A 23,053-nucleotide genomic window follows, 5' to 3' on the forward strand; every position below is an offset into this window, starting at 1 on the left:
AAATCAACCTGATGCGAATTGCTATTGAATTTATCTTCTTGTGATACCCAGACAGTTCCTCTTTGTTTTTGACTTAAAATAAAAATACATTGCTAGTCATGGTGAACTGTTGTTACTTCCCTGTGAGTGTGGGAACATGCATGAGGTTACCAAATTATTATTTTGAACTGAAGCCAAACTGACGTGTGACACCGCCTGGTAGAGATTCTATTTCTCCTGATTGTGGGTCAGTCAATTTTCTGCTTTTTATTTGACCAACACATCATCATTGAGTCTACTTAAAACCTATATAATATATGTATGTATGTGTGCAGTTCAACCTTTGTTTTATGTCCACATTTAGCGCTACTCAAGGACCAAGGAGCAAGAGTTACTAGATGTGTGAATGGTTTTACTCAACCGTATCCCAAACCATGGTTTCTGAATTGTATTGGTAATGATGGAGAATATGATTCTATTTTCATGTGTAGTATTTTGCTTTACTAATGTACTTTGATCAGGAATGTTGACCTCTGATAATCTCCAGCATTAAACAGACCTTGTTTAGGAACATTCAACACTATGTACTGTTTAGTAGTGATATATTTTTTCAGAACATTATGTGTCCTCCTTCCAGAGTGCAAAGAACCTTGGCGTGTCCCTGGACAACACCCTGTCGTTCTCCGCTAACATCAAAGCGGTGACCCGATCCTATAGGTTCATGCTCTACAACATTCGCAGAGTATTACTCTACTTTACACAGGAAGCGGCACAGGTCCTAATCCAGGCACTTGTCATCTCCCGTCTGGATTACTGCAACTCGCTGTTGGCTGGGCTCCCTGCCTGTGCCATTAAACCCCTACAACTCATCCAGAATGCTGCAGCCCGTCTGGTGTTCAACCTTCCCAAGTTCTCTCACGTCACCCCGCTCCTCCGCACACTCCACTGGCTTCCAGTTGAAGCTCGCATCTGCTACAAGACCATGGTGCTTGCCTACGGAGCTGTGAGGGGAACGGCACCTCCTTACCTTCAGGCTCTGATCAGTCCCTACACCCAAATGAGGACATTGCGTTCTTCCACCTCTAGCCTGCTGGTCCCCCTACCTCTGCGGAAGCACAGTTCCCGCTCAGCCCAGTCAAAACTGTTCGCTGCTCTGGCACCCCAATGGTGGAACAAGCTCCTTCACGACGCCAGGACAGCAGAGTCACTGACCACCTTCCAGAGACACTTGAAACCCTACCTCTTTAAGGAATACCTGGGATAGTATAAAAGTAATCCTTCTACCCCCCCCTTACCCCACCCCCCAAAAAAGAAAACACATTGTAAAGTGGTTATCCCACTGGCTATAAGGTGAATGCACCAATTTGTAAGTCGCTCTGGTTAAGAGCGTCTGCTAAATGACGTAAATGTAAATGTATGTACTACGGAATAAACTCTGTCTTCTGTGATTTACCCTCCTGCGCCTGACTCCTTCAAATCACACTCTCACAGTTGTGATGCAGTAGTCACGACCACAATCTCACAGAACTCAGTTAAAGACTGACTTTCTGACAAATTATCCTATTTACACTTTGTAGCAAATTTTGACAGTATAGAATAAATGTTTCGGACTCATATCGATGACACATAGGCTGTTTTCTAAATGAGAATTTGGTTTATAGGGGCGGTTGCTCTTTATTGAGAAAGAAGTTGCTAGTTATGATGAACTATTGTTACTTCTCTGTGCTTACCACATGCGTAAGGTTACCAAATTATTGTTTAGAATTCAAGCCAAGCTGACATGTGACATTAACTCACCGCCTGTCAGAGAGCATGGGAGCAATTATATTTCTCCTGACTCTGGGTCAGTAAATGTTCAGCTTTTTATTTGACTAAAATATCATAATTTAGTCTATTTAAAAGCTATATAATATATGTATGTTTGCAGTTCAACCTTTGTTTATGTCCCCACTTAGCGCTTCTCAAGGACCATGGTCATGGAGCTCCACAGAAAGGTGGAGATGAAGCTAAGGGGATTTTGTATTATGCTATTTGTGATGTTAATGATGATGAAGACTGATGGTGATATGATATATTCATGTGTAATGTCTTTTAGACTTACATTTTTTAAATTATTGTATTGTTAGGTTGATCAGTAATATTCACCTAAATCAGCAATTTATAAATAGCTGATTTGTTCATTCTCCAGCATTAACCAGACCTTGCTCAAGAACATTCAACACCATTCACTTTAAGGGGGGTCTTTATTCAGAAAATATGTATCTATTTTGACTTAAATATGATCTCTGTCATAACTTTAAATACCTATCTGGCCGTTCTCATGTAGATACAGTGAGGGAAAAAAGTATTTGATCCACTGCTGATTTTGTACGTTTGCCCACTGACTAAGACATGATCAGTCTATAATTTTAATGGTAGGTTTATTTGATTTATTGAACAGTGAGAGACAGTGAGAGACAGAATAACAACAACAAAATCCATTGTTATTCTGTCTCTCACTGTTCAAATAAACCTACCATTAAAATTATAGACTGATCATTTCTTTGTCAGTGGGCAAACGTACAAAATCAGCAGGGGATCAAATACTTTTTTCCCTCACTGTATACGTAGATTAGTGTAAGGATGCTGTCTGTATGAACCTTGTGTGTGTAGGTGAGAAATAACATTATTTTCCTCTGATGTATAGGGCTTTAAACCAATAGTCTTATGGCTACCTTGAGTTTGAGACGAGCCAAAACCAGTGCTTTTAAATGGCCATGTAACTACATTAGACATGTCATAACGTTATTTTGTAAATGTTCTGTCATATAGATATCGATGAGTGTAGTAACAACTCACTCATCTGTGGGGACAATTCAGCTTGTTTCAATACTGTTGGTAGCTACTACTGTGAGTGTCTTACTGGATTTAAGGACTTCGCTGGTGCCACTCGACAATGCTTGGGTAAGAATTCTGTCTTTAGTATCATCCTTATAATCAGACACTTTCACCCTCATCTCTCCATCTCCACTTCATCCTCATCAATCTCAACACTCTCTTTCTCTTTCAGACATAGATGAGTGTGCTGAGAACCAACATATTTGTGGGGAATGGGACATCTGTCTCAATCAGGTGGGTAGCTACCAGTGCAAGTGTCCCACAGGATTCAGTAACTACAACTACAGACGAACTCACTGTGTAGGTGAGAGAAACAATTATTATTGGGTCTTCTTGTATTGGGTTTTGTCTAAATATTCTAAGATGGCTACCTTAACTTGTCTGTCTTCCATGTACTGGCTGACTGTACTGAACCACCATTACATTCTGTGTTAAGTTTTATTTACCCCCTGGTCTCCATGTTATGTCATCTAGATATCAATGAGTGTATGGCCAATCCCCAAATCTGTGAGGACCATTCAATTTGCCTCAATACCATTGGCAGTTACTATTGTGAGTGTCTTCCTGGGTTCACATTACAGCCCACAAATATTGCAACTGGACAGTGTTTGGGTAAGTATTGTTTAATGTGTGTGTGTGTGTGTGTGTGTGTTTGTGTGTGTGCACTGTTTCCTTGTCATCACCCTAATATCCATATTTCTTCCTCAGGCGACTAACTCATCTCTCTCTTTCTCTGTCAGACATTAACGTGTGTAACACAGAAGGAGTATGTGGAAAGGGGGGCATCTGCCACAACCTGAATGGCAGCTACTGGTGCCAGTGTCCTGCTGGATTTACTAACTTCGGCAACAACCAAACTAAGTGTGTAGGTGAGAGACAAGCACCATTCCACCTGTCGTCCATGATGCACTCCTTTGTCATGCACGGGTCTGGACATAGTGTACTGTAGAAGGGTATTGAGATAATATGTCTCCATGTTTTTACTTTAGAGCTTAATTGTGACCAGTATGAAACACAGCCTGGTCAGGTAAAGCTTTACTTTAAAATTATTACACTAAGAATTGAGAAAAGGGTATTTTTCCTTGATCTTGAAATGTTTAATGCATTTTTCCCACGGCTGCACATGCCCCCCCCTCCCTCCCTCCTAGACTCTACCAGGCTTTGACAGTTTCGTGTCTCTGTTGAGAAACAACTGTTTGGTGTTGAGCAACTCTACATTGCCTGGACCTTCAAGACAGCTGCTGACTGCAAATGTGCTTTTGACAGTAAGTCACCACACAGAAACACACACACACACACACATGCAACCACACACGTATAAAACCCTTATGTCTCTCTTCTCTAGTTACTTGTTAATACCACTGATGTTCTTCACCTGGGCGTCCAGTCCAATGCTGAAGTGACTAAGTTACTGAGGACAATTGAAATGTCTATCAGACTGATCGCTCCACTGCTGACAGAGAACGTGACCAGGATAGAGACCAACCACACAAGTAACACACACACACTGAACACACGCTGACTACATATTTACCATTTACTGACCACAATCTGAACACCATACTGACTGTAAAAGGAGCACTAACAAGCACATTAGATTGTTACAATGTTCAAATCAAATAAATGCAATATTGTGTTCTTTCAGTAATGGTGATTTCTGGTCTGTGTTGATTTTGTCTATCTTGATAAACAGAGGTTGAGATTATGGTGAGGAGAGACAAGACTCCACCTGAAGGACCAGTCAGCCTGACCAATGAGAACACTCAACTTGACACCACCTGGGAGACGGCAGTTGGAGATTACCAGAATTACCCAGGTAGCCGCGGTCCTACAGTACCAATCATCTCCTCAAAATATTATTACAGGCACACATTGATGGATTCGCTTGGGATATTGTTGCACATGTTTTTGTATCAGGCCTTATGTTTTCTTTTGTTGTTTTTGGTGTGCAGGGTTTGCCTTTGTCGTTCTGCTCAGCTATAAGAATCTGGATACTCTGAAGGACAGTTTTTCTCATCAGAGCCAGCAGCTCATGTCCAGTGCTGTGACGGTGTCCGTTAGCAACTCCAACACAACAAACCTGCCCCAACCGGTGAATCTCACCTTCAATCACCTGCAGGTAACACTTGTGTCTCTTCTTAATAGTCTCTGGCTGTCAGTAAAACATGTTTTTCATTTATATATTTTGCATGAAGTCAAATTTTTTCCTGAATTGACTGAGTGAAAATGGAATGAACCCCAACTCATATATACACTGTATCCTAGTCCAGTGATGTTGACCCCACCTGTGTTTATTGGTCGGATGAGAATGGACCGGGGGAGTGGTCTGGGCGGGGTTGCACTTCAGTGATGTCAAACTCCACCCACACTGTGTGCTCCTGCAACCATCTCAGCACATTTGCTCTGCTGAAGGGAATCCATCAGAAAAAGGTGATGAGAACACTAACCAGTTTTCCGTCCTCCCACTACGACTCTTCTGGAAAGCATGCAGTTTATTAGGCAACAGATTAAATAAATGTATGATGAACTTTACAGGGTGGTGAATGTGCAATAAATATCAAGGGTCTTATTCTGGTGACATGATCATCGATGCTAGGCTATAGTTTGACAAATATAAACAATCTCGCTCTTTTGTCCATAATAATCTCATCATGTAGGCAATACGTGCACTCTAGCCAACAGCGCACATATACTTATCCGTAAACATCGCTGTGGACTAGAGCACACGTGCCAATACTGGAGTGGGCACATATATATTGCAAGATATGATTGTGAGAAAACCATCAGTAGAGTTGAAAATGCCATTGAAACCCATTTAACTTGTATTTTTCAATTGGGAAACATGGGAATGTAACCGCAAAGGGTATTTTTATGTGCACTATGTCATCACGCACAGCATTTTATCTGCAACAAGTCAGTTTGATGGAAACACCTCTCTGGTGTGAAAATGCGCATATTGTTTTAATGCAGATTGTTTAATATTCCCATGTAAATCTGTCGCCAATTGGATGGAAACCTAGCTAGTGTAGCACATCTGAAGGGGGGAGAAAATATATTCCCAGATATCTGTGTCAGAGACTTCTTTGGTTCCTCTAGAAATGTTCATTTTTTAAACTGCTGAATGTAAGCGTTTGATGCATATGTCATATTATTTAAGTATTTGATGCATTTGTCACATTATTTAGGAGAGTTTGATGCTTGTTGATTGCTGATGTTGTTTTGTTCATACTGTCTAGATGGTGTGTCTAATGCTTGTTATTCCTTGTTTGCAGGAAAGCGGCCAGCTGTCGGTGGTGATGTGGGTGGGCATTTCTGTGGCACTGGCCTTTGTGGTCCTATCCCTGATCATGTCCCTGTGGTGTCGCAATTTCAGTCGCAAACGCCGTGGAGGACACCGACTGCAACAGGATATACAACTCTATAGCAAATAAGACATGGATTTGAACTATTGGTGTTATAAGAAAAGCTTTACTTGGAATCCATTTGTAACATTGTCTCTTGGCTTGCAAGGACAAATGCCAGCATTTTTATTTAATTAAGTAGTATAAAATGTATCAAACAAAAAATATATAAGAACACATAACTTTATGTTAATAGATATACAATATCTCATGTATATAACGCTTAAAAGTTCCAGACTGTAACAGCAGAGCTCTCATCTCTATGGCAAAATACATAAGTCATTTTAGTCTCATAAGCATGGTCTGTAATTTGTAGCATGAATTTTTCTAGAATAGTGGTATATCCACTCAAAGCTGTATTTGTCCAGTATCATGCCACTTGGTTGTTGTTGTAACCAAGTTATTTTAAGTGAAAGTAATATTTTTCCTGTGTATTAAAATGTATTTTAATCAAAAAATTATCTTGCTATTATTTGCTCCATTCTGATTCAAATATCTAAATATGAGCTGTCCAGTTCTTAAAAACTAAAGCACTACACCATACTGAAAGTACAATGAATTTGTTCATTGTACACCCATTATTATTTTTTGCCTCAGTAGGCTTGCCCACATGGTGTAAAGACTTCCAAACACCCAAACTGACTTAAAGGCCCAGTGCTGTCAAAAACATGATTTTCCTGTGTTTTATATATATTTAAACACTGTGAGGTTGGAATAAGACAGTGAAATTGTGAAAACTATGATAATGCCCTTTTAGTTTAAGAGCTGTTTGAAAAGACAGTCTGAAATGTCAGCCTGTTTTGGTGGGATGGAGTTTTGGCTTGCCTTGTGCAAGATATTTTGAAAGGGAGAGACAAAGATAAGTAGCGGTGCTTCAGAGTGAAATATGGATTTTAAGTCAGCTTTTTTCACAAGTCAGCTGGTTTATGTGGCCCTGTTGATAAGCAATCGACAGTGTCTATACTGTGCATGTTGGTGTTTTAGATCAATGTAGGGAATGTCAATCTTGGAGGGAGATAGACCCTCTATACTAGAGTCTAATTAAGGGATGCAACTCATCCTGCGATATGGCTTTTTCTTTGCAACTCTGCCTAGAAGGTCAGCATCCCGGAGTCACCTCTTCACTGTTGACATTGAGACTGGTGTTTTGCGGGTACTATTTAATGAAGCTGCCAGTTGAGGACATGTGAGGTGCCTGTTTCTCAAACTAGACACTCTAATGTATATAGGGAATGTCAATCTTGGAGGGTCTATCTTGGAGATAAACCCTCTAGACTAGAGTCTAATTCAGGGATGCAACTCATCCCTGATCAGTGTCTGCTGGTTTTCATGCTTCCCTTTTAATCAGAAACTGAATTATTGTACCTGGGTGAAATCTAGTAAGTAAGTGGGTGCAAATAAGTGGGTGCAATCCCTGGCCAAACGAGGGAAGATGAACTGGAATTGTGTTCCTCCTCTAGATAGACCATCATTTAGGAAAGTGGAAGCGGTCTACGCGAAACTAGACAAATCAACCTGATGCGAATTGCTATTGAATTTATCTTCTTGTGATACCCAGACAGTTCCTCTTTGTTTTTGACTTAAAATAAAAATACGTTGCTAGTCATGGTGAACTATTGTTACTTCCCTGTGAGTGTGGGAACATGCATGAGGTTACCAAATTATTCTTTAGAACTAAAGACAAACTGACGTGTGACACCGCCTGGTAGAAATTCTATTTCTCCTGATTGTGGGTCAGTCAATTTTCTGCTTTTTATTTGACCAACACATCATCATTGAGTCTACTTAAAACCTATATAATATATGTATGTATGTGTGCAGTTCAACCTTTATTTTATGTCCACATTTAGCGCTACTCAAGGACCAAGGAGCAAGAGTTACTAGATGTGGGAATGTTTTTACTCAACCGTATCCCAAACCATGGTTTCTGAATTGTATTGGTAATGATGGAGAATATGATTATATTTTAATGTGTAGTATTTTGCTTTACTAATGTACTTTGATCAGGAATGTTGACATCTGATAATCTCCAGCATTAAACAGACCTTGTTTAGGAACATTCAACAGTATGTACTGTTTAGTAGTGAGATATTTTTTCAGAACATAATGTGTCCTCCTTCCAGAGTGCAAAGAACCTTGGCGTGACCCTGGACAACACCCTGTCGTTCTCCGCTAACATCAAAGCGGTGACCCGATCCTGTAGGTTCATGCTCTACAACATTCGCAGAGTACTACTCTACTTTACACAGGAAGCGGCACAGGTCCTAATCCAGGCACTTGTCATCTCCCGTCTGGATTACTGCAACTCGCTGTTGGCTGGGCTCCCTGCCTGTGCCATTAAACCCATACAACTCATCCAGAACTGTCACAAATTCTGCCGAGACTGCTCCTCCTCCTTGCTCGGGCAGGCTTCGGCGTTCGTCGTCCCCGGAGTACTAGCTGCCACCGTTGAATGTTATCGATGTTTGTTTGGTTTTGTCTTATTTGTACACCGGTGTCTAGTTAGTGTTCATTATGTCCCCTATAAGTTTCTCGTTTTGTTTGTGGGTATTTGTGTGTAATTGTCCGCCTGTCTGGTGTTGTCAGTTTGGTTTTCCTTGATCGGATTATTCTTGTTACGCATGGTTTGCGTGTTCGCTTTACCTCCTGTGTCGAGGTCTTTATTCTTTGTATTGAGTGTTTGTTTTCTCAGTCCAGTAAAGTCGTTTTGACTGAACCTCTGTGTCCTGCGCCTGACTCCCACCACACATCGACATCAGCCTTTGACAGAATTACACACCATTATGGAGTCAGCAGGAGCAGCGGCGGCACCCGAGTCGCTGGAGGATCGGGTCAGCGGTCAAGACGCTAGGATCCAGCAACTCGGATCCGCCCTGCATGAGGTGATGAACACTGCGCCGATGGGAGAGAGGAGGGGTGCCCACACCTCCTCCAACCTTACCACCACCATCGGCCAGTCTTCACATCCCAGCACCGGAATCCAGTGGGATTCGGCTCTCGCTCCCGAGGGCGTATGATGGCACCGCAGCCGGGTGTCAGGGGTTCCTCCTGCAGGTGGAACTCTACCTGGCCACCATACACCCGACGCCCTCGGGATACGAGAGCGTTTCCGCCCTCATCTCCTGTCTCTCCGGCAAGGCGTTGGAGTGGGCCAATGCCGAATGGAGGGGAATAGACGGCGCCACCATCACCTACGCAGAGTTCTCCCGCCGCTTCAGGGCAGTGTTCGATCATCCACCTGAGGGGAAAGCGGCAGTGGAGCGTCTGTTCCACCTCCGACAGGGGAAGAGGAGCGCACAGGAGTTCGCCCTGGATTTCCGGACTCTAGCGGTGGATGCGGGGAGGAATGAGAGGGCCCTCATCGACCACTATCGATGCAGTCTGTGGGAGGACGTTCGTCGAGAGCTGGCCTGCAGGGACACCAACCTATTGTTCGACCAGTTGGTGGATATGTCCATCCGTCTCGATACCCTGCTGGCCACCCGTGGACGTCCCGAGTTGGGGCCGTCCATTCCATCCTTCAGCACCTCCGAGCCGAGCCCTATGGAGCTCGGGGGTGCTGGCGCTAGAGAGAGGAGGAGAGAGAGCCCGAGGGGGGCCGTCCCCTGCACCAACTGTGGCCGTGGAGGGCACACTGCGGCTAGGTGCTGGGGAGGGTCTCCAGGGGGACGGGACAACAGGTCACGCACTGGGGAGTCATTTCAGGTGAGTAGGCGCCCCACTTACCCAGAGCTCTCTGTTGTTCACTTGTGTATACCTGTAAGATTTCCTCAGGTTGCACCTCATTCCCAGCATAAGGCGCTAGTCGATTCAGGCGCAGCTGGGAATTTTGTTGATCGGAAATTTTGTGTAAGGTTAGGGATTCCCCTCCTGCCTGTTGATGCTCCCTTCCCTGTCCATGCACTAGATAGCCGCCCGTTGGGATCAGGGTTGATTAGAGAAGTCACAGCACCACTAAAGATGAATACGCAGGGGGGTCATGAGGAGACCATTCAGTTATATCTGATCGACTCTCCTGCGTATCCCGTGGTGCTGGGGCTTCCCTGGTTAATCACCCATGATCCCACCATTTCGTGGCAACAGAGGGCTCTCAAGGAGTGGTCTGCCCAGTGTGTAGGGCGATGTCTAGGTGTTTCCGTGGGGGCGACCTCGGTGGAGAGTCCTAACCAAGTGCCCGCAATGCACATTCCCCCTGAGTATGAGGATTTAGCACTCGTGTTCAGCAAAACGAGGGCGACGCGGTTGCCACCTCATAGACAGGGGGATTGTGCGATAGACCTCCAGATAGGAGCAGCCCTTCCGCGGAGCCATGTGTATCCTTTGTCTCAAGAGGAGACGGCGGCTATGGAGACTTACATAGCCGAGTCCCTGAGACAAGGATACATGCGGACCTCCACTTCCCCGGCGTCCTCGAGTTTCTTCTTTGTGAAGAAGAAAGATGGGGGTTTGCGCCCGTGTATTGATTACCGTAGTCTCAATCTGACCATGTTAAATACAGTTATCCTCTTCCTCTGATTGCGAGTATGACTGAATCATTACGCGGAGCGCGGTTCTTCACAAAATTGGATCTCAGGAGCGCCTACAACCTGGTGCGCATTAGGGAGGGAGATGAATGGAAAACAGCATTTAGCACCACCTCGGGTCATTATGAGTATCTCGTCATGCCATACGGGTTAATGAATGCTCCTTCAGTCTTCCAATCCTTTGTGGACGAGATCTTCCGGGACATGCATGGGCAGGGTGTGGTAGTGTACATTGACGACATCCTAGTGTACTCTTCTACACGAGCCGAGCATGTAGCCCTGGTGCGCCGAGTGTTGGGTAGGTTGTTGGAGCATGACTTGTATGTCAAGGCAGAGAAATGTCTGTTTTTCCAGGAGTCTGTCTCCTTTTTGGGTTACTCGGTTGTCCGCGTCAGGGTTGAAGATGGAGGTTGACCGTGTGTCAGCCATGCGTAATTGGCAAACCCCAACCACTGTTAAAGAGGTGCAGCAGTTTTGGGGTTTTGCCAATTACTACCGGAGGTTTATCCGGGGGTTTTGGACAGGTGGCAGCTCCCATAACTTCCCTGCTGAAAGGGGGGCCCGGTGCGTTTGCAGTGGTCAGCTGAAGCGGACAGGGCATTTGGTAAACTGAAGGACCTGTTCACTTCGCTCGGTGCTGGCGCATCCGGACCCCGCTTTACCATTCCAGGTAGAGGTGGACGCGTCAGAGGCCGGTATTGGGGCAGTACTGTCGCAACGGTCCGGCACGCCACCTAAACTCCGCCCCTGTGCTTTCTATTCTAAGAAGCTCAGCCCGGCGGAGCGAAATTATGACGTAGGGGACAGGGAGCTGTTAGCCGTGGTGCAAGCCCTAAAGGTGTGGAGGCATTGGCTTGAGGGGGCTCAACACCCTTTTCTCATTTTGACTGAGGTCCATTGAGCCCACTCCCATACTGCCGGAGTCTTGTCTGGTGGCACCAGTGGTGTGGGAGGTCGATGCGGAAATCGAGCGGGCGTTACGTACCGACCCTACTCCCCCAGAGTGTCCTGTGGGTCGGACGTACGTTCCGCTCGAAGTTCGTGATCGTCTTATTTATTGGGCTCATACGTCACCCTCCTCTGGACATCCAGGTATTGGCCGGACAGTGCACTGCCTTAGCGCTAAGTACTGGTGGCCAACGTTAGCTAGGGATGTGAGGGTTTATGTCTCCTCCTGCTCGGTGTGCGCTCAGTGTAAGGCGCCTAGACACCTGCCCAGGGGGAAATTACAACCCCTGCCCGATCCACAACGGCCATGGTCTCACCTCTCGGTGGACTTTGTTACGGACCTTCCCCCCTCTCAGGGGAATACCACTATACTGGTCGTTGTGGATCGGTTCTCTAAGGCCTGTCGTCTCCTCCCAATGCCGGGTCTCCCTACTGCCCTACAGACCGCTGAGGCACTGTTTACCCACGTCTTCCGGCACTACGGGGTGCCCGAGGATATAGTGTCTGATCGAGGTCCCCAGTTCACCTCCAGAGTCTGGAGGGCGTTCATGGAACGCTTGGGGGTCTCGGTGAGCCTTACCTCGGGGTACCACCCAGAGAGCAATGGGCAGGTAGAAAGAGTGAACCAGGATGTGGGTAGGTTTCTGAGATCCTATTGCCAGGGCCGGCCGGAGGAGTGGTCGAGGTATATCCCCTGGGCAGAGATGGCACAGAACTCTCTCCGCCACTCCTCCACCAACCTAACCCCTTTCCAGTGTGTGTTGGGGTATCAGCCGGTTCTGGCACCATGGCATCAGAGCCAGATCGAGGCTCCTGCGGTGGATGAGTGGTTGCGGCGCTCGGAGGAGACGTGGGAATGCTGCACACGTCCATCTGCAGCGGGCCATCTGTCAACAGAAGGCGAGCGCCGATCTCCACCGCAGTGAGGGTCCGGTGTACGCACCTGGAGATCGAGTCTGGCTCTCGACTCGAAACCTGCCCCTCCGCCTGCCCTGCCGGAAGCTGGGTCGGCAGTTTGTGGGGCCATTTAAAGTCCTGAGGAGATTGAACGAGGTGTGTTACAGGTTACAACTGCCTATTGATTATCACATTAACCCCTCGTTCCATGTGTCTCTTCTCAGGCCGGTGGTAGCTGGTCCACTCCAGGACTGTGAGATAAGAGAGACCCCTCCGCCCCCACTGGACATCGAGGGGGCTCCGGCGTACACAGTTCGGTCCATCCTGGATTCGAGACGTCGGATGGGGGGTCTACAATATCTCGTGGAGTGGGAGGGGTACGGCCCGGAGGAACGGTGCTGGGTGCCTTGGAGGGACATCTTAGATCCATCCCTCCTGACTGAGTTCCACCGTGGTCATCCTATGCGCCCTGCTCCGCGTCCTCCTGGTCGTCCCCGAGGCCGGGGTCGGCGCACGGCTGGGGCCGCGCGTCAAGGGGGGGGGTACTGTCACGAATTCTGCCGAGACTGCTCCTCCTCCTTGTTCGGGCAGGCTTCGGCGTTCGTCGTCCCCGGAGTACTAGCTGCCACCGTTGAATGTTATCGATGTTTGTTTGGTTTTGTCTTATTTGTACACCGGTGTCTAGTTAGTGTTCATTATGTCCCCTATAAGTTTCTCGTTTTGTTTGTGGGTATTTGTGTGTAATTGTCCGCCTGTCTGGTGTTGTCAGTTTGGTTTTCCTTGATCGGATTATTCTTGTTACGCATGGTTTGCGTGTTCGTTTTACCTCCTGTGTCGAGGTCTTTATTCTTTGTATTGAGTGTTTGTTTTCTCAGTCCAGTAAAGTCGTTTTGACTGAGCCTCTGTGTCCTGCGCCTGACTCCCACCACACATCGACATCAGCCTTTGACAAGAACGCTGCAGCCCGTCTGGTGTTCAACCTTCCCAAGTTCTCTCACGTCACCCCGCTCCTCCGCACACTCCACTGGCTTCCAGTCGAAGCTCGCATCTGCTACAAGACCATGGTGCTTGCCTACGGAGCTGTGAGGGGAACGGCACCTACGTACCTTCAGTCTCTGATCAGTCCCTACACCCAAACGAGGACATTGCGTTCATCCACCTCTGGCCTGCTGGCCCCCCTACCGCTGCGGAAGCACAGTTCCCGCTCAGCTCAGTCAAAACTGTTCGCTGCTCTGGCACCCCAATGGTGGAACAAGCTCCCTCACGACGCCAGGACAGCGGAGTCACTCACCACCTTCCGGAGACACTTGAAACCCCACCTCTTTAAGGAATACCTGGGATAGGATCAAGTAATCCTTCTACCCCCCCTTACCCCACCCCCCCAAAAAAATAACATATTGTAAAGTGGTTATCCCACTGGCTATAATGTGAATGCACCAATTTGTAAGTCGCTCTGGATAAGAGCATCTGCTAAATGACGTAAATGTAAATGTATGTACTATGGAATAAACTCTGTCTTCTGTGATTTACTCTGTCACGATCGTCTAAGGAGGGAGAGGACCAAGGCGCAGCGTTGAAAGCAAACATATTTATTTTATCAAGATCACACGATCAAAACAACGAAACGTGACGTCCTTGGTTACAAAAACAAACCAACACGGAACAAGAAACCACAACACAAAGTGAAAAGACGGATAGTTAAATATGGCTCCCAAACAGAGACAACCAGCTGTCACTCGTTGCCTCTGATTGGGAGTCACTCAGCCCAACATAGAAAATCAAACATAGAATACACACCCTGGCTCAACATAACATTGTCCCCAGAGCCAGGGCGTGACAGTACCCCCCCCTAAAGGCGCGGACTCCGACCGCGCCAACTAAATCCCACAGGGGAGGGTTCCGGGTGGGCACTCCGCCTTGGCGGCGGATCCGGCTCCGGGCCTGATCCCCACTCCCTCTCCAACCCCCCAAAGTACCCCTGGTCCGGTCTGGCCCCGCTGGCCGGAGCCGGACTGACGATACGCACCCCTGGCTTGGTGCGTGGAGCAGGAATGGACCGGACTGGGCTGGCGACGCGCATCACAGACTTGGTGCGGAGAGCAGGAACGGGCCGGACAGGGCTGACGAAACGCACCACAGACTTGGTGCGGAGAGCAGGCACGGGCCGTGCCGGACTGATGACGCACACCACTGGCTTGGTGCGGGGAGCTTGGATGGGCCGGACTGGGCTGGCGACGCACCCCGTAGGCTTGGTGCGTGGAGCAGGGACTGGCCGGGCTGGGCTGGCGACGCGCACCGTACACTTGGTGCGAGGGGCTGGAACAGGCCGGACCGTACTGGGGACACACACCACTGGCTCTACCTCGGGATCTGGAACGGGCCGGACCGGACTGGTAACACACCCCAGTACCTCTCGCCGTGCCTCTACATCCTCCATCCCCTCTTCGACCAGTGGCCCCGTAACCTGGCGGCCTCCTCTGGCAACCCGCTGGGCCGCTCTATCGCGGCCTCCTGCTGGTCCGACGTCGTGAGCCCCCCCCCTAAAAATTTTCTGGGGGTCTCTCCTCCCCGTGGGCCAGGCCTCCATCGTTCTCGCCAGACTCTCACCCCACTGCTCCAAAGTCCAACCTCTCTCCTCTTCTCTTGGCTTGGCCCAGTCGAGACTCCTACTCAACTGCTCCCAAGTCCATCCTCTCTCTTCTTCACGCTGCTTGGTCCTGTTATGGTGGTTTCTTCTGTCACGATCGTCTAAGGAGGGAGAGGACCAAGGCGCAGCGTTGAAAGCAAACATATTTATTTTATCAAGATCACACGATCAAAACAACGAAACGTGACGTCCTTGGTTACAAAAACAAACCAACACGGAACAAGAAACCACAACACAAAGTGAAAAGACCGATAGTTAAATATGGCTCCCAATCAGAGACAACCAGCTGTCACTCGTTGCCTCTGATTGGGAGTCACTCAGCCCAACATAGAAAATCAAACATAGAATACACACCCTGGCTCAACATAACATTGTCCCCAGAGCCAGGGCGTGACAGACTCCTTCAAATCACACTCTCACAGTTGTGATGCAGTAGTCACGACCACAATCTCACAGAACTCAGTTAAAGACTGACTTTCTGACAAATTATCCTATTTACACTTTGTAGCAAATTTTGACAGTATAGAATAAATGTTTCAGACTCATATTAATGACACATAGGCTGTTTTCTAAATGAGAATTTGGTTTATAGGGGCGGTTGCTCTTTATTGAGAAAGAAGTTGCTAGTTATGATGAACTATTGTTACTTCCCTGTGCTTACCACATGCGTGAGGTTACCAAATTATTATTTAGAATTCAAGCCAAGCTGACATGTGACATTAACTCACTGCCTGTTATAGAGCATGGGAGCAATTCTATTTCTCCTGATTCTGGGTCAGTAAATGTTCAGCTTTTTATTTGACTAAAATATCATAATTTAGTCTATTTAAAAGCTATATAATATATGTATGTGTGCAGTTCAACCTTTGTTTATGTCTTCATTTAGCGCTTCTCAAGGACCATGGTCATGGAGCTCCACAGAAAGGTGGAGATGAAGCTAAGGGGATTTTGTATTATGCTATTTGTGATGTTAATGATGATGAAGACTGATGGTGATATGATATATTCATGTGTAATGTATTTTAGACTTACATTTTTTAAATTATTGTATTGTTAGGTTGATCAGTAATATTCACCTAAATCAGCAATTTATAAATAGCTAATTTGTTCATTCTCCAGCATTAACCAGACCTTGCTCAAGAACATTCAACACCATTCACTTCAAGGGGTGTCTTTATTCAGAAAATATGTATCTATTTTGACTTAAATATGATCTCTGTCATAACTTTAAATACCTATCTGGCCTTTCTCATGTAGATATATACGTAGGTTAGTGTAAGGATGCTGTCTGTATGAACCTTGTGTGTGTAGGTGAGAAATAACATTATTTTCCTCTGATGTATAGGGCTTTAAACCAATAGTCTTATGGCTATCTTGAGTTTGTGACGAGCCAAAACCTGTGCTTTTAAATGGCCATGTAACTACATTACACATGTCATAACGTTATATTGTATATGTTGTGTCATATAGATATCGATGAGTGTAGTAACAACTCACTCATCTGTGGGGACAATTCAGCTTGTTTCAATACTGTTGGTAGCTACTATTGTGAGTGTCTTCCTGGGTTTATGGACGTCGCTGGTGCCACTCGACAATGCTTGGGTAAGAATTCTGTCTTTAGTATCATCCTTATAATCAGACACTTTCACCATCATCTCTCCATCTCCACTTCATCCTCATCAATCTCAACACTCTCTTTATCTTTCAGACATAGAAGAGTGTGTTGAGTACCAACATATTTGTGGGGAATGGGGAACCTGTCTTAATCAGGTGGGTAGCTACCTGTGCCAGTGTCCCAATGGATTTAGAAACACTGGCGACGGACAAACTCAGTGTGTAGGTGAGAGAAAGACGATTTTTCTAGAGTCTTCTGACTCTCCCATCCACTGCTGTGTTATTTTGACTGACCCATAACATTCTGTTGAAACTTTTATTTACTCCTTGTGTAACAGTCTTTACTGTCCCTGACCGTACCATGGCTCAAACTAGTTATCCTCTGCTTAGCAAACACACATAACTGTCCGCTTGACAACACACTAGCCAGTTGCGCCACCGAAAAGGTACCATTTCGGTGATGCAGGTGCAAACATTTTAAACTCTCGTACACTTGGACTCATCAATATTATTTAGATATCAATGAGTGTATAGACATTCTCCCCATCTGTGGGGACAATTGATCTTGCGTCAACACCACAGGCAGTTACTACTGTGTCTTCCTGGGTTTAGATTAGAGCCCAAGAATATCACTGGCAAAATGTTTGTGTGCGCGTGCGTGCATCTTGCGTTCATGTGTGTGTTTTGTGTGTGTGACGTCCTTTCCTTGTCATTCCACACTTTCATCCTCTCTCTTTCCCTTTCAGACATTAACGAGTGTAAGATAGACAGAGTATGTGGAAAGAGGGGGATCTGCCAAAACCTGAATGGCAGCTACTGGTGCCAGTGTTCTGCTGGATTTACTAACTTCGGCAACAACCAAACTAAGTGTGTAGGTGAGAGACAAGCACCATTCCACCTGTCGTCCATGATGCACTCCTTTGTCATGCATGTGGTAGAGCAGGTATGTAGACCTGGTTTTGTGGGGTATTGGGATAATTTTCCTTCATGTTTTTTCTTCAGAGCTAAATTGTGACCAGGATGAAACACAGGGTACGCCTGGACAGGTAAGTTCTTCATGTTAAATAATGAGTAAGCTTGGAATTTAGAGAAGCATACCTCACTTGATCTGGTAGTGTATGTATTTATGTTCTCTCTCTCTCCTCTTCCTCTCTCTCTCTCTCTCTCTCTGTCTCTCTCTGTCTCTCTCTCTCTCTCTCTCTCTCTCTCTCTCTCTCTCCCCCTCTCTCTCTCTCTCTCTCTCTCTCTCTATCTCTCTCCCCCTCTCTCTCTCTCTCTCTCTCTCTCTCTCTCTCTCTCTCTCTCTCTCTCTCTCTCCTCTTCCTCTCTCGCTCCTCTTTCTCTTTATTTATCTCCCTCCCAGACTCTTCCAGGCTTTGACCATTTCTTGTCTCTGTTGAGAAACAACTGTTTGATGTTGAGTAAATCTACATTGTCTGGACCTACAGGAAATGTGCTTTTGACAGTAAGTCACCACACAGAAACACACACATTCAAACACACACACACACATCTACGACCCTTATGTCTCTCTTCTCTAGTTACTGGTTAATGCCACTGATGTTCTTCAATTGGGCCTCCAGTCCAACGGTCATCGTAGTAGCAGTGAAGTGACTAGCTTACTGAGGACAGTTGAAATCTCTATCAGACTGATCGCTCCACAGCTGACAGAGAACGTGACCAGGATAGAGACCAACCACACAGGTAACACACACACACTGAGCACACGCTGACCACATATTTACAATTTACCAACCACCACGCAGGTACCATAGGTTGACCACAATCTGAACACCATACTGACTGTAAACGGAGCACTAACAAGCACATTAGATTGTGAAAACGTAAAAATTAAATAAATGCAATATTGTGTTCTTTCAGTAATGGTGATTTCTGGTCTGTGTTGATTTTGTCTATCTTGATAAACAGAGGCTGAGATTATGGTGAGGAGAGACCAGACTCCACCTGAAGGACCAGTCAGCCTGACCAATGAGAACACTCAACTTGACACCACCTGGGAGACGGCGGTTGGAGATTACCAGAATTACCCAGGTAGCCGCAGTCCTACAGTACCAATCATCTTCTCAAAATATTATTACAGGCACACATTGATGGATTCGCTTGGGATATTGTTGCACATGTTTTTGTATCAGGCCTTATGTTTTCTTGTGTTGTTTTTGGTGTGCAGGGTTTGCCTTTGTCGTTCTGCTCAGCTATAAGAATCTGGATACTCTGAAGGACAGTTTTTCTCATCAGAGCCAGCAGCTCATGTCCAGTGCTGTGACGGTGTCCGTTAGCAACTCCAACACAACAAACCTGCCCCAACCGGTTAATCTCACCTTCAATCACCTGCAGGTAACACTTGTGTCTCTTCAGAATAGTCTCTGTCTGTCAGTAAAACATGTTTTTCATTTATATATTTTGCATGAAGTCAAATTTTTTCCTAAATTGACTGAGTGAAAATTGAATTAACCCCAACTCATATATACACTGTATCCTAGTCCAGTGATGTTGACTCCACCTGTGTTTATTGGTCGGATGAGAATGGACCGGGGGAGTGGTCTGGGCAGGGTTGCACTTCAGTAATGTCAAACTCCACCCACACTGTGTGCTCCTGCAACCATCTCAGCACATTTGCTCTGCTGAAGGGAATCCATCAGAAAAAGGTGATGAGAACACTAACCAGTTTTCCGTCCTCCCACTACGACTCGTCTGGAAAGCATGCAGTTTATTAGGCAACAGATTAAATAAATGTATGATGAACTTTACAGGGTGGTGAATGTGCAATAAATATCAAGGGTCTTATTCTGGTGACATGATCATCGATGCTAGGCTATAGTTTGACAAATATAAACAATCTCGCTCTTTTGTCCATAATAATCTCATCATGTAGGCAATACGTGCACTCTAGCCAACAGCGCACATATACTTATCCGTAAACATCGCTGTGGACTAGAGCGCAGGTGCCAATACCGGAGTGGGCACATATATATTGCAACATATGTTTGTGAGAAAACCATCAGCAGAGTTGAAAATGCCATGGAAACCCATTTAACTTGTATTTTTCAATTGGGAAACATGGGAATTTAACCGCAAAGGGTATTTTTATGTGCACTATGTCATCACGCACAGCATTTTATCTGCAACAAGTCAGTTTGATGGAAACACCTCTCTGGTGTGAAAATGCGCATATTGTTTTAATGCAGATTGTTTAATATTCCCATGTAAATCTGTCGCCAATTGGATGGAAACCTAGCTAGTGTAGCACATCTGAAGGGGGAGAAAATATATTCCCAGATATCTGTGTCAGAGACTTCTTTGGTTCCTCTAGAAATGTTCATTTTTAAACTTCTGAATGTAAGCGTTTGATGCATATGTCATATTATTTAAGTATTTGATGCATTTGTCACATTATTTAGGAGAGTTTGATGCTTGTTGATTGCTGATGTTGTTTTGTTCATACTGTCTAGATGGTGTGTCTAATGCTTGTTATTCCTCGTTTGCAGGAAAGCGGCCAGCTGTCGGTGGTGATGTGGGTGGGCATTTCTGTGGCACTGGCCTTTGTGGTCCTATCCCTGATCATGTCCCTGTGGTGTCGCAATTTCAGTCGCAAACGCCGTGGAGGACACCGACTGCAACAGGATATACAACTCTATAGCAAATAAGACATGGATTTGAACTATTGGTATTATAAGAAAAGCTTTACTTGGAATCCATTTGTAACATTGTCTCTTGGCTTGCAAGGACAAATGCCAGCATTTTTATTTAATTAAGTAGTATAAAATGTATCAAACAAAAAATATATAAGAACACATAACTTTATGTTAATAGATATACAATATCTCATGTATATAACGCTTAAAAGTTCCAGACTGTAACAGCAGAGCTCTCATCTCTATGGCAAAATACACAAGTCATTTTAGTCTCATAAGCATGGTCTGTAATTTGTAGCATGAATTTTTCTAGAATAGTGGTATATCCACTCAAAGCTGTATTTGTCCAGTATCATGCCACTTGGTTGTTGTTGTAACCGAGTTATTTTAAGTGAAAGTAATATTTTTCCTGTGTATTAAAATGTATTTTAATCAAAAAATTATCTTGCTATTATTTGCTCCATTCTGATTCAAATATCTAAATATGAGCTGTCCATTTCTTAAAAACTAAAGCACTACACCATACTGAAAGTACAATGAATTTGTTCATTGCACACCCATTTTTTTTGTTTTTTGCCTCAGTAGGCTTGCCCACATGGTGTAAAGACTTCCAAACACCCAAACTGACTTAAGGGCCCAGTGCAGTCAAAAACATGATTTTCCTGTGTTTTATATATATTTAAACACTGTGAGGTTGGAATAAGACTGTGAAATTGTGAAAACTATGATAATGCCCTTTTAGTTTAAGAGCTGTTTGAAAAGACAGTCTGAAATGTCAGCCTGTTTTGGTGGGATGGAGTTTTGGCTTGCCTTGTGCAAGATATTTTGAAAGGGAGAGAAAAAGATAAGTAGCGGTGCTTCAGAGTGAAATATGGATATTTAAGTCAGCTTTTTCATAAGTCAGCTGGTTTAAGTGGCCCTGTTGATAAGCAATCGATAGTGTCTATACTGTGTATGTTGGTGTTTTAGATCAATGTAGGGAATGTCAATCTTGGAGGGAGATAGACCCTCTATACTAGAGTCTAATTAAGGGATGCAACTCATCCTGCGATATGGCTTTTTCTTTGCAACTCTGCCTAGAAGGTCAGCATCCCGGAGTCACCTCTTCACTGTTGACATTGAGACTGGTGTTTTGCGGGTACAATGTAATGAAGCTGCCAGTTGAGGACATGTGAGGCGCCTGTTTCTCAAACTAGACACTCTAATGTATTTGTCCTCTTGCTCAGTTGTGCCCCGGGCCTCCCACTCCTCTTTCTATTCTGGTTAGAGCCAGTTTGCGCTGTTGTGTGAAGGGAGTAGTACACATAGTTGTACGAGATCTTCAGTTTCTTGGCAATTTCTCGCATGGAATAGCCTTAATTTCTCAGAACAGGAATAGACTGACGAGTTCAGAAGAAAGTGATTTGTTTCTGGCCATTTTGAGCCTGTAATCGAACCCACAATTGCTGATGCTCCAGATACTCAACTAGTCTCAAGGAGGCCAGTTTTATTGCTTCTTTAATCACCACAACAGTTTTCAGCTGTGCTAACATAATTGCATAAGGGTTTTCTAATGATCAATTAGCCTTTTAAAATGATAAACTTGGATTAGCAAACACAACGTGCCATTGGAACACAGGACTGATGGTTGCTGATAATGGGTCTCTGTACGCCTGTGTAGATATTCCATTAAAAATCAGCCATTTCCAGCTACAATAGCCATTTACAACATTAACAATGTCTACACTGTATTTCTGATCAATTTGATGTTATTTTAATGGACAAAAAAAAGGTTTTCTTTTCGAAAACAAGGACATTTCTAAGTGACCCCAAACTTTTGAACGGTAGTGTATGTATGTGTGCAGTCCAACATTGCCTCTTGCATTGGGGCGGTCAACATTGTCGGTCGCCCAATGGAGCATGCATAACAATCGGTCTCCCCCAAGGACCTAGCGGTGTACTTCATCCACTTTAACCAGAGATTTTCATCAGGGATTCCCTCTACTTCCCCTTGGTTCCATTCTTGGAGGAGAACATCTTTCATAGTGGACGGGTTAGTCGAATTGACTCCGTCATCCCTTGACTGATCTACTCGGTCTATTGCTATTAATGGATTAATGACAGGACCTGGGCCCTCCATCTCTTTCGACTCCACCAAATGTAATCGTAGACAGGTATCCCGTCCGTATTCGTCCGTATCCGTCCGTATTCGCAAGCCCAGTAAGTTATTTTCATGTCCTCTTTAGTGACCTTTACTATTGTTACTACCATCTCTGTGGGGATGTCGTTATACCTTCTTATCCTCCATCTGGACGTCCAGCCCCCCCCCCGTCTCATACAGTGGGGAAAAAAAGTATTTAGTCAGCCACCAATTGTGCAAGTTCTCCCACTTAAAAAGATGAGAGAGGCCTGTAATTTTCATCATATGTACACGTCAACTATGACAGACAAAATGAGAAAAGAAAATCCAGAAACTCACATTGTAGGATTTTTAATGAATTTATTTGCAAATTATGGTGGAAAATAAGTATTTGG

General features: G+C 45.1%; 2 protein-coding genes across 2 annotated transcripts; both read left to right on the forward strand.

The window, feature by feature from the left end:
- The first annotated feature begins 1,771 nt into the window (after positions 1 to 1,771).
- LOC121542014 (adhesion G protein-coupled receptor E2-like) lies at positions 1,772 to 6,695 on the forward strand. Its single transcript, XM_041851442.2, has 13 exons — positions 1,772 to 1,822; positions 1,935 to 1,973; positions 2,791 to 2,922; positions 3,029 to 3,160; positions 3,331 to 3,468; positions 3,597 to 3,725; positions 3,846 to 3,883; positions 4,005 to 4,121; positions 4,202 to 4,349; positions 4,550 to 4,672; positions 4,809 to 4,975; positions 5,122 to 5,286; positions 6,129 to 6,695. The coding sequence occupies exons 1-13, from the start codon at positions 1,792 to 1,794 to the stop codon at positions 6,285 to 6,287; spliced, it is 1,518 nt and encodes a 505-aa protein (XP_041707376.2). The 5' UTR covers positions 1,772 to 1,791; the 3' UTR covers positions 6,288 to 6,695.
- A 9,252-nt stretch (positions 6,696 to 15,947) lies between these two features.
- Positions 15,948 to 20,973, forward strand: LOC121542025 (adhesion G protein-coupled receptor E5). Its single transcript, XM_041851452.1, has 12 exons — positions 15,948 to 16,046; positions 16,159 to 16,197; positions 16,743 to 16,874; positions 16,981 to 17,112; positions 17,633 to 17,761; positions 17,889 to 17,932; positions 18,250 to 18,351; positions 18,428 to 18,590; positions 18,816 to 18,938; positions 19,075 to 19,241; positions 19,388 to 19,552; positions 20,393 to 20,973. Exons 1-12 carry the CDS (start codon positions 16,016 to 16,018, stop codon positions 20,549 to 20,551), a joined length of 1,386 nt encoding a protein of 461 aa, XP_041707386.1. The 5' UTR covers positions 15,948 to 16,015; the 3' UTR covers positions 20,552 to 20,973.
- Positions 20,974 to 23,053: the final 2,080 nt, after the last annotated feature.

The sequence above is a fragment of the Coregonus clupeaformis genome, chromosome 3 (assembly GCF_020615455.1).
Source record: "Coregonus clupeaformis isolate EN_2021a chromosome 3, ASM2061545v1, whole genome shotgun sequence".
NCBI classification, from domain to species: Eukaryota; Metazoa; Chordata; class Actinopteri; order Salmoniformes; family Salmonidae; genus Coregonus; species Coregonus clupeaformis.

What these genes read in the sequence shown, in the direction of transcription:
- LOC121542014 (XM_041851442.2), top strand. Translation starts at nt 1,792, where the DNA reads ATGGGAGCAATTATATTTCTCCTGACTCTGG. An exon ending in TCATGGAGCTCCACAGAAAG is followed by an intron (nt 1,974 to 2,790) that starts GTGGAGATGAAG and finishes TCTGTCATATAG; the next exon opens with ATATCGATGAGTGTAGTAAC. An exon ending in CAACCAAACTAAGTGTGTAG is followed by an intron (nt 3,726 to 3,845) that starts GTGAGAGACAAG and finishes TTTTTACTTTAG; the next exon opens with AGCTTAATTGTGACCAGTAT.
- LOC121542025 (XM_041851452.1), top strand. Translation starts at nt 16,016, where the DNA reads ATGGGAGCAATTCTATTTCTCCTGATTCTGG. An exon ending in TGCCACTCGACAATGCTTGG is followed by an intron (nt 16,875 to 16,980) that starts GTAAGAATTCTG and finishes TTTATCTTTCAG; the next exon opens with ACATAGAAGAGTGTGTTGAG. An exon ending in CAACCAAACTAAGTGTGTAG is followed by an intron (nt 17,762 to 17,888) that starts GTGAGAGACAAG and finishes TTTTTTCTTCAG; the next exon opens with AGCTAAATTGTGACCAGGAT.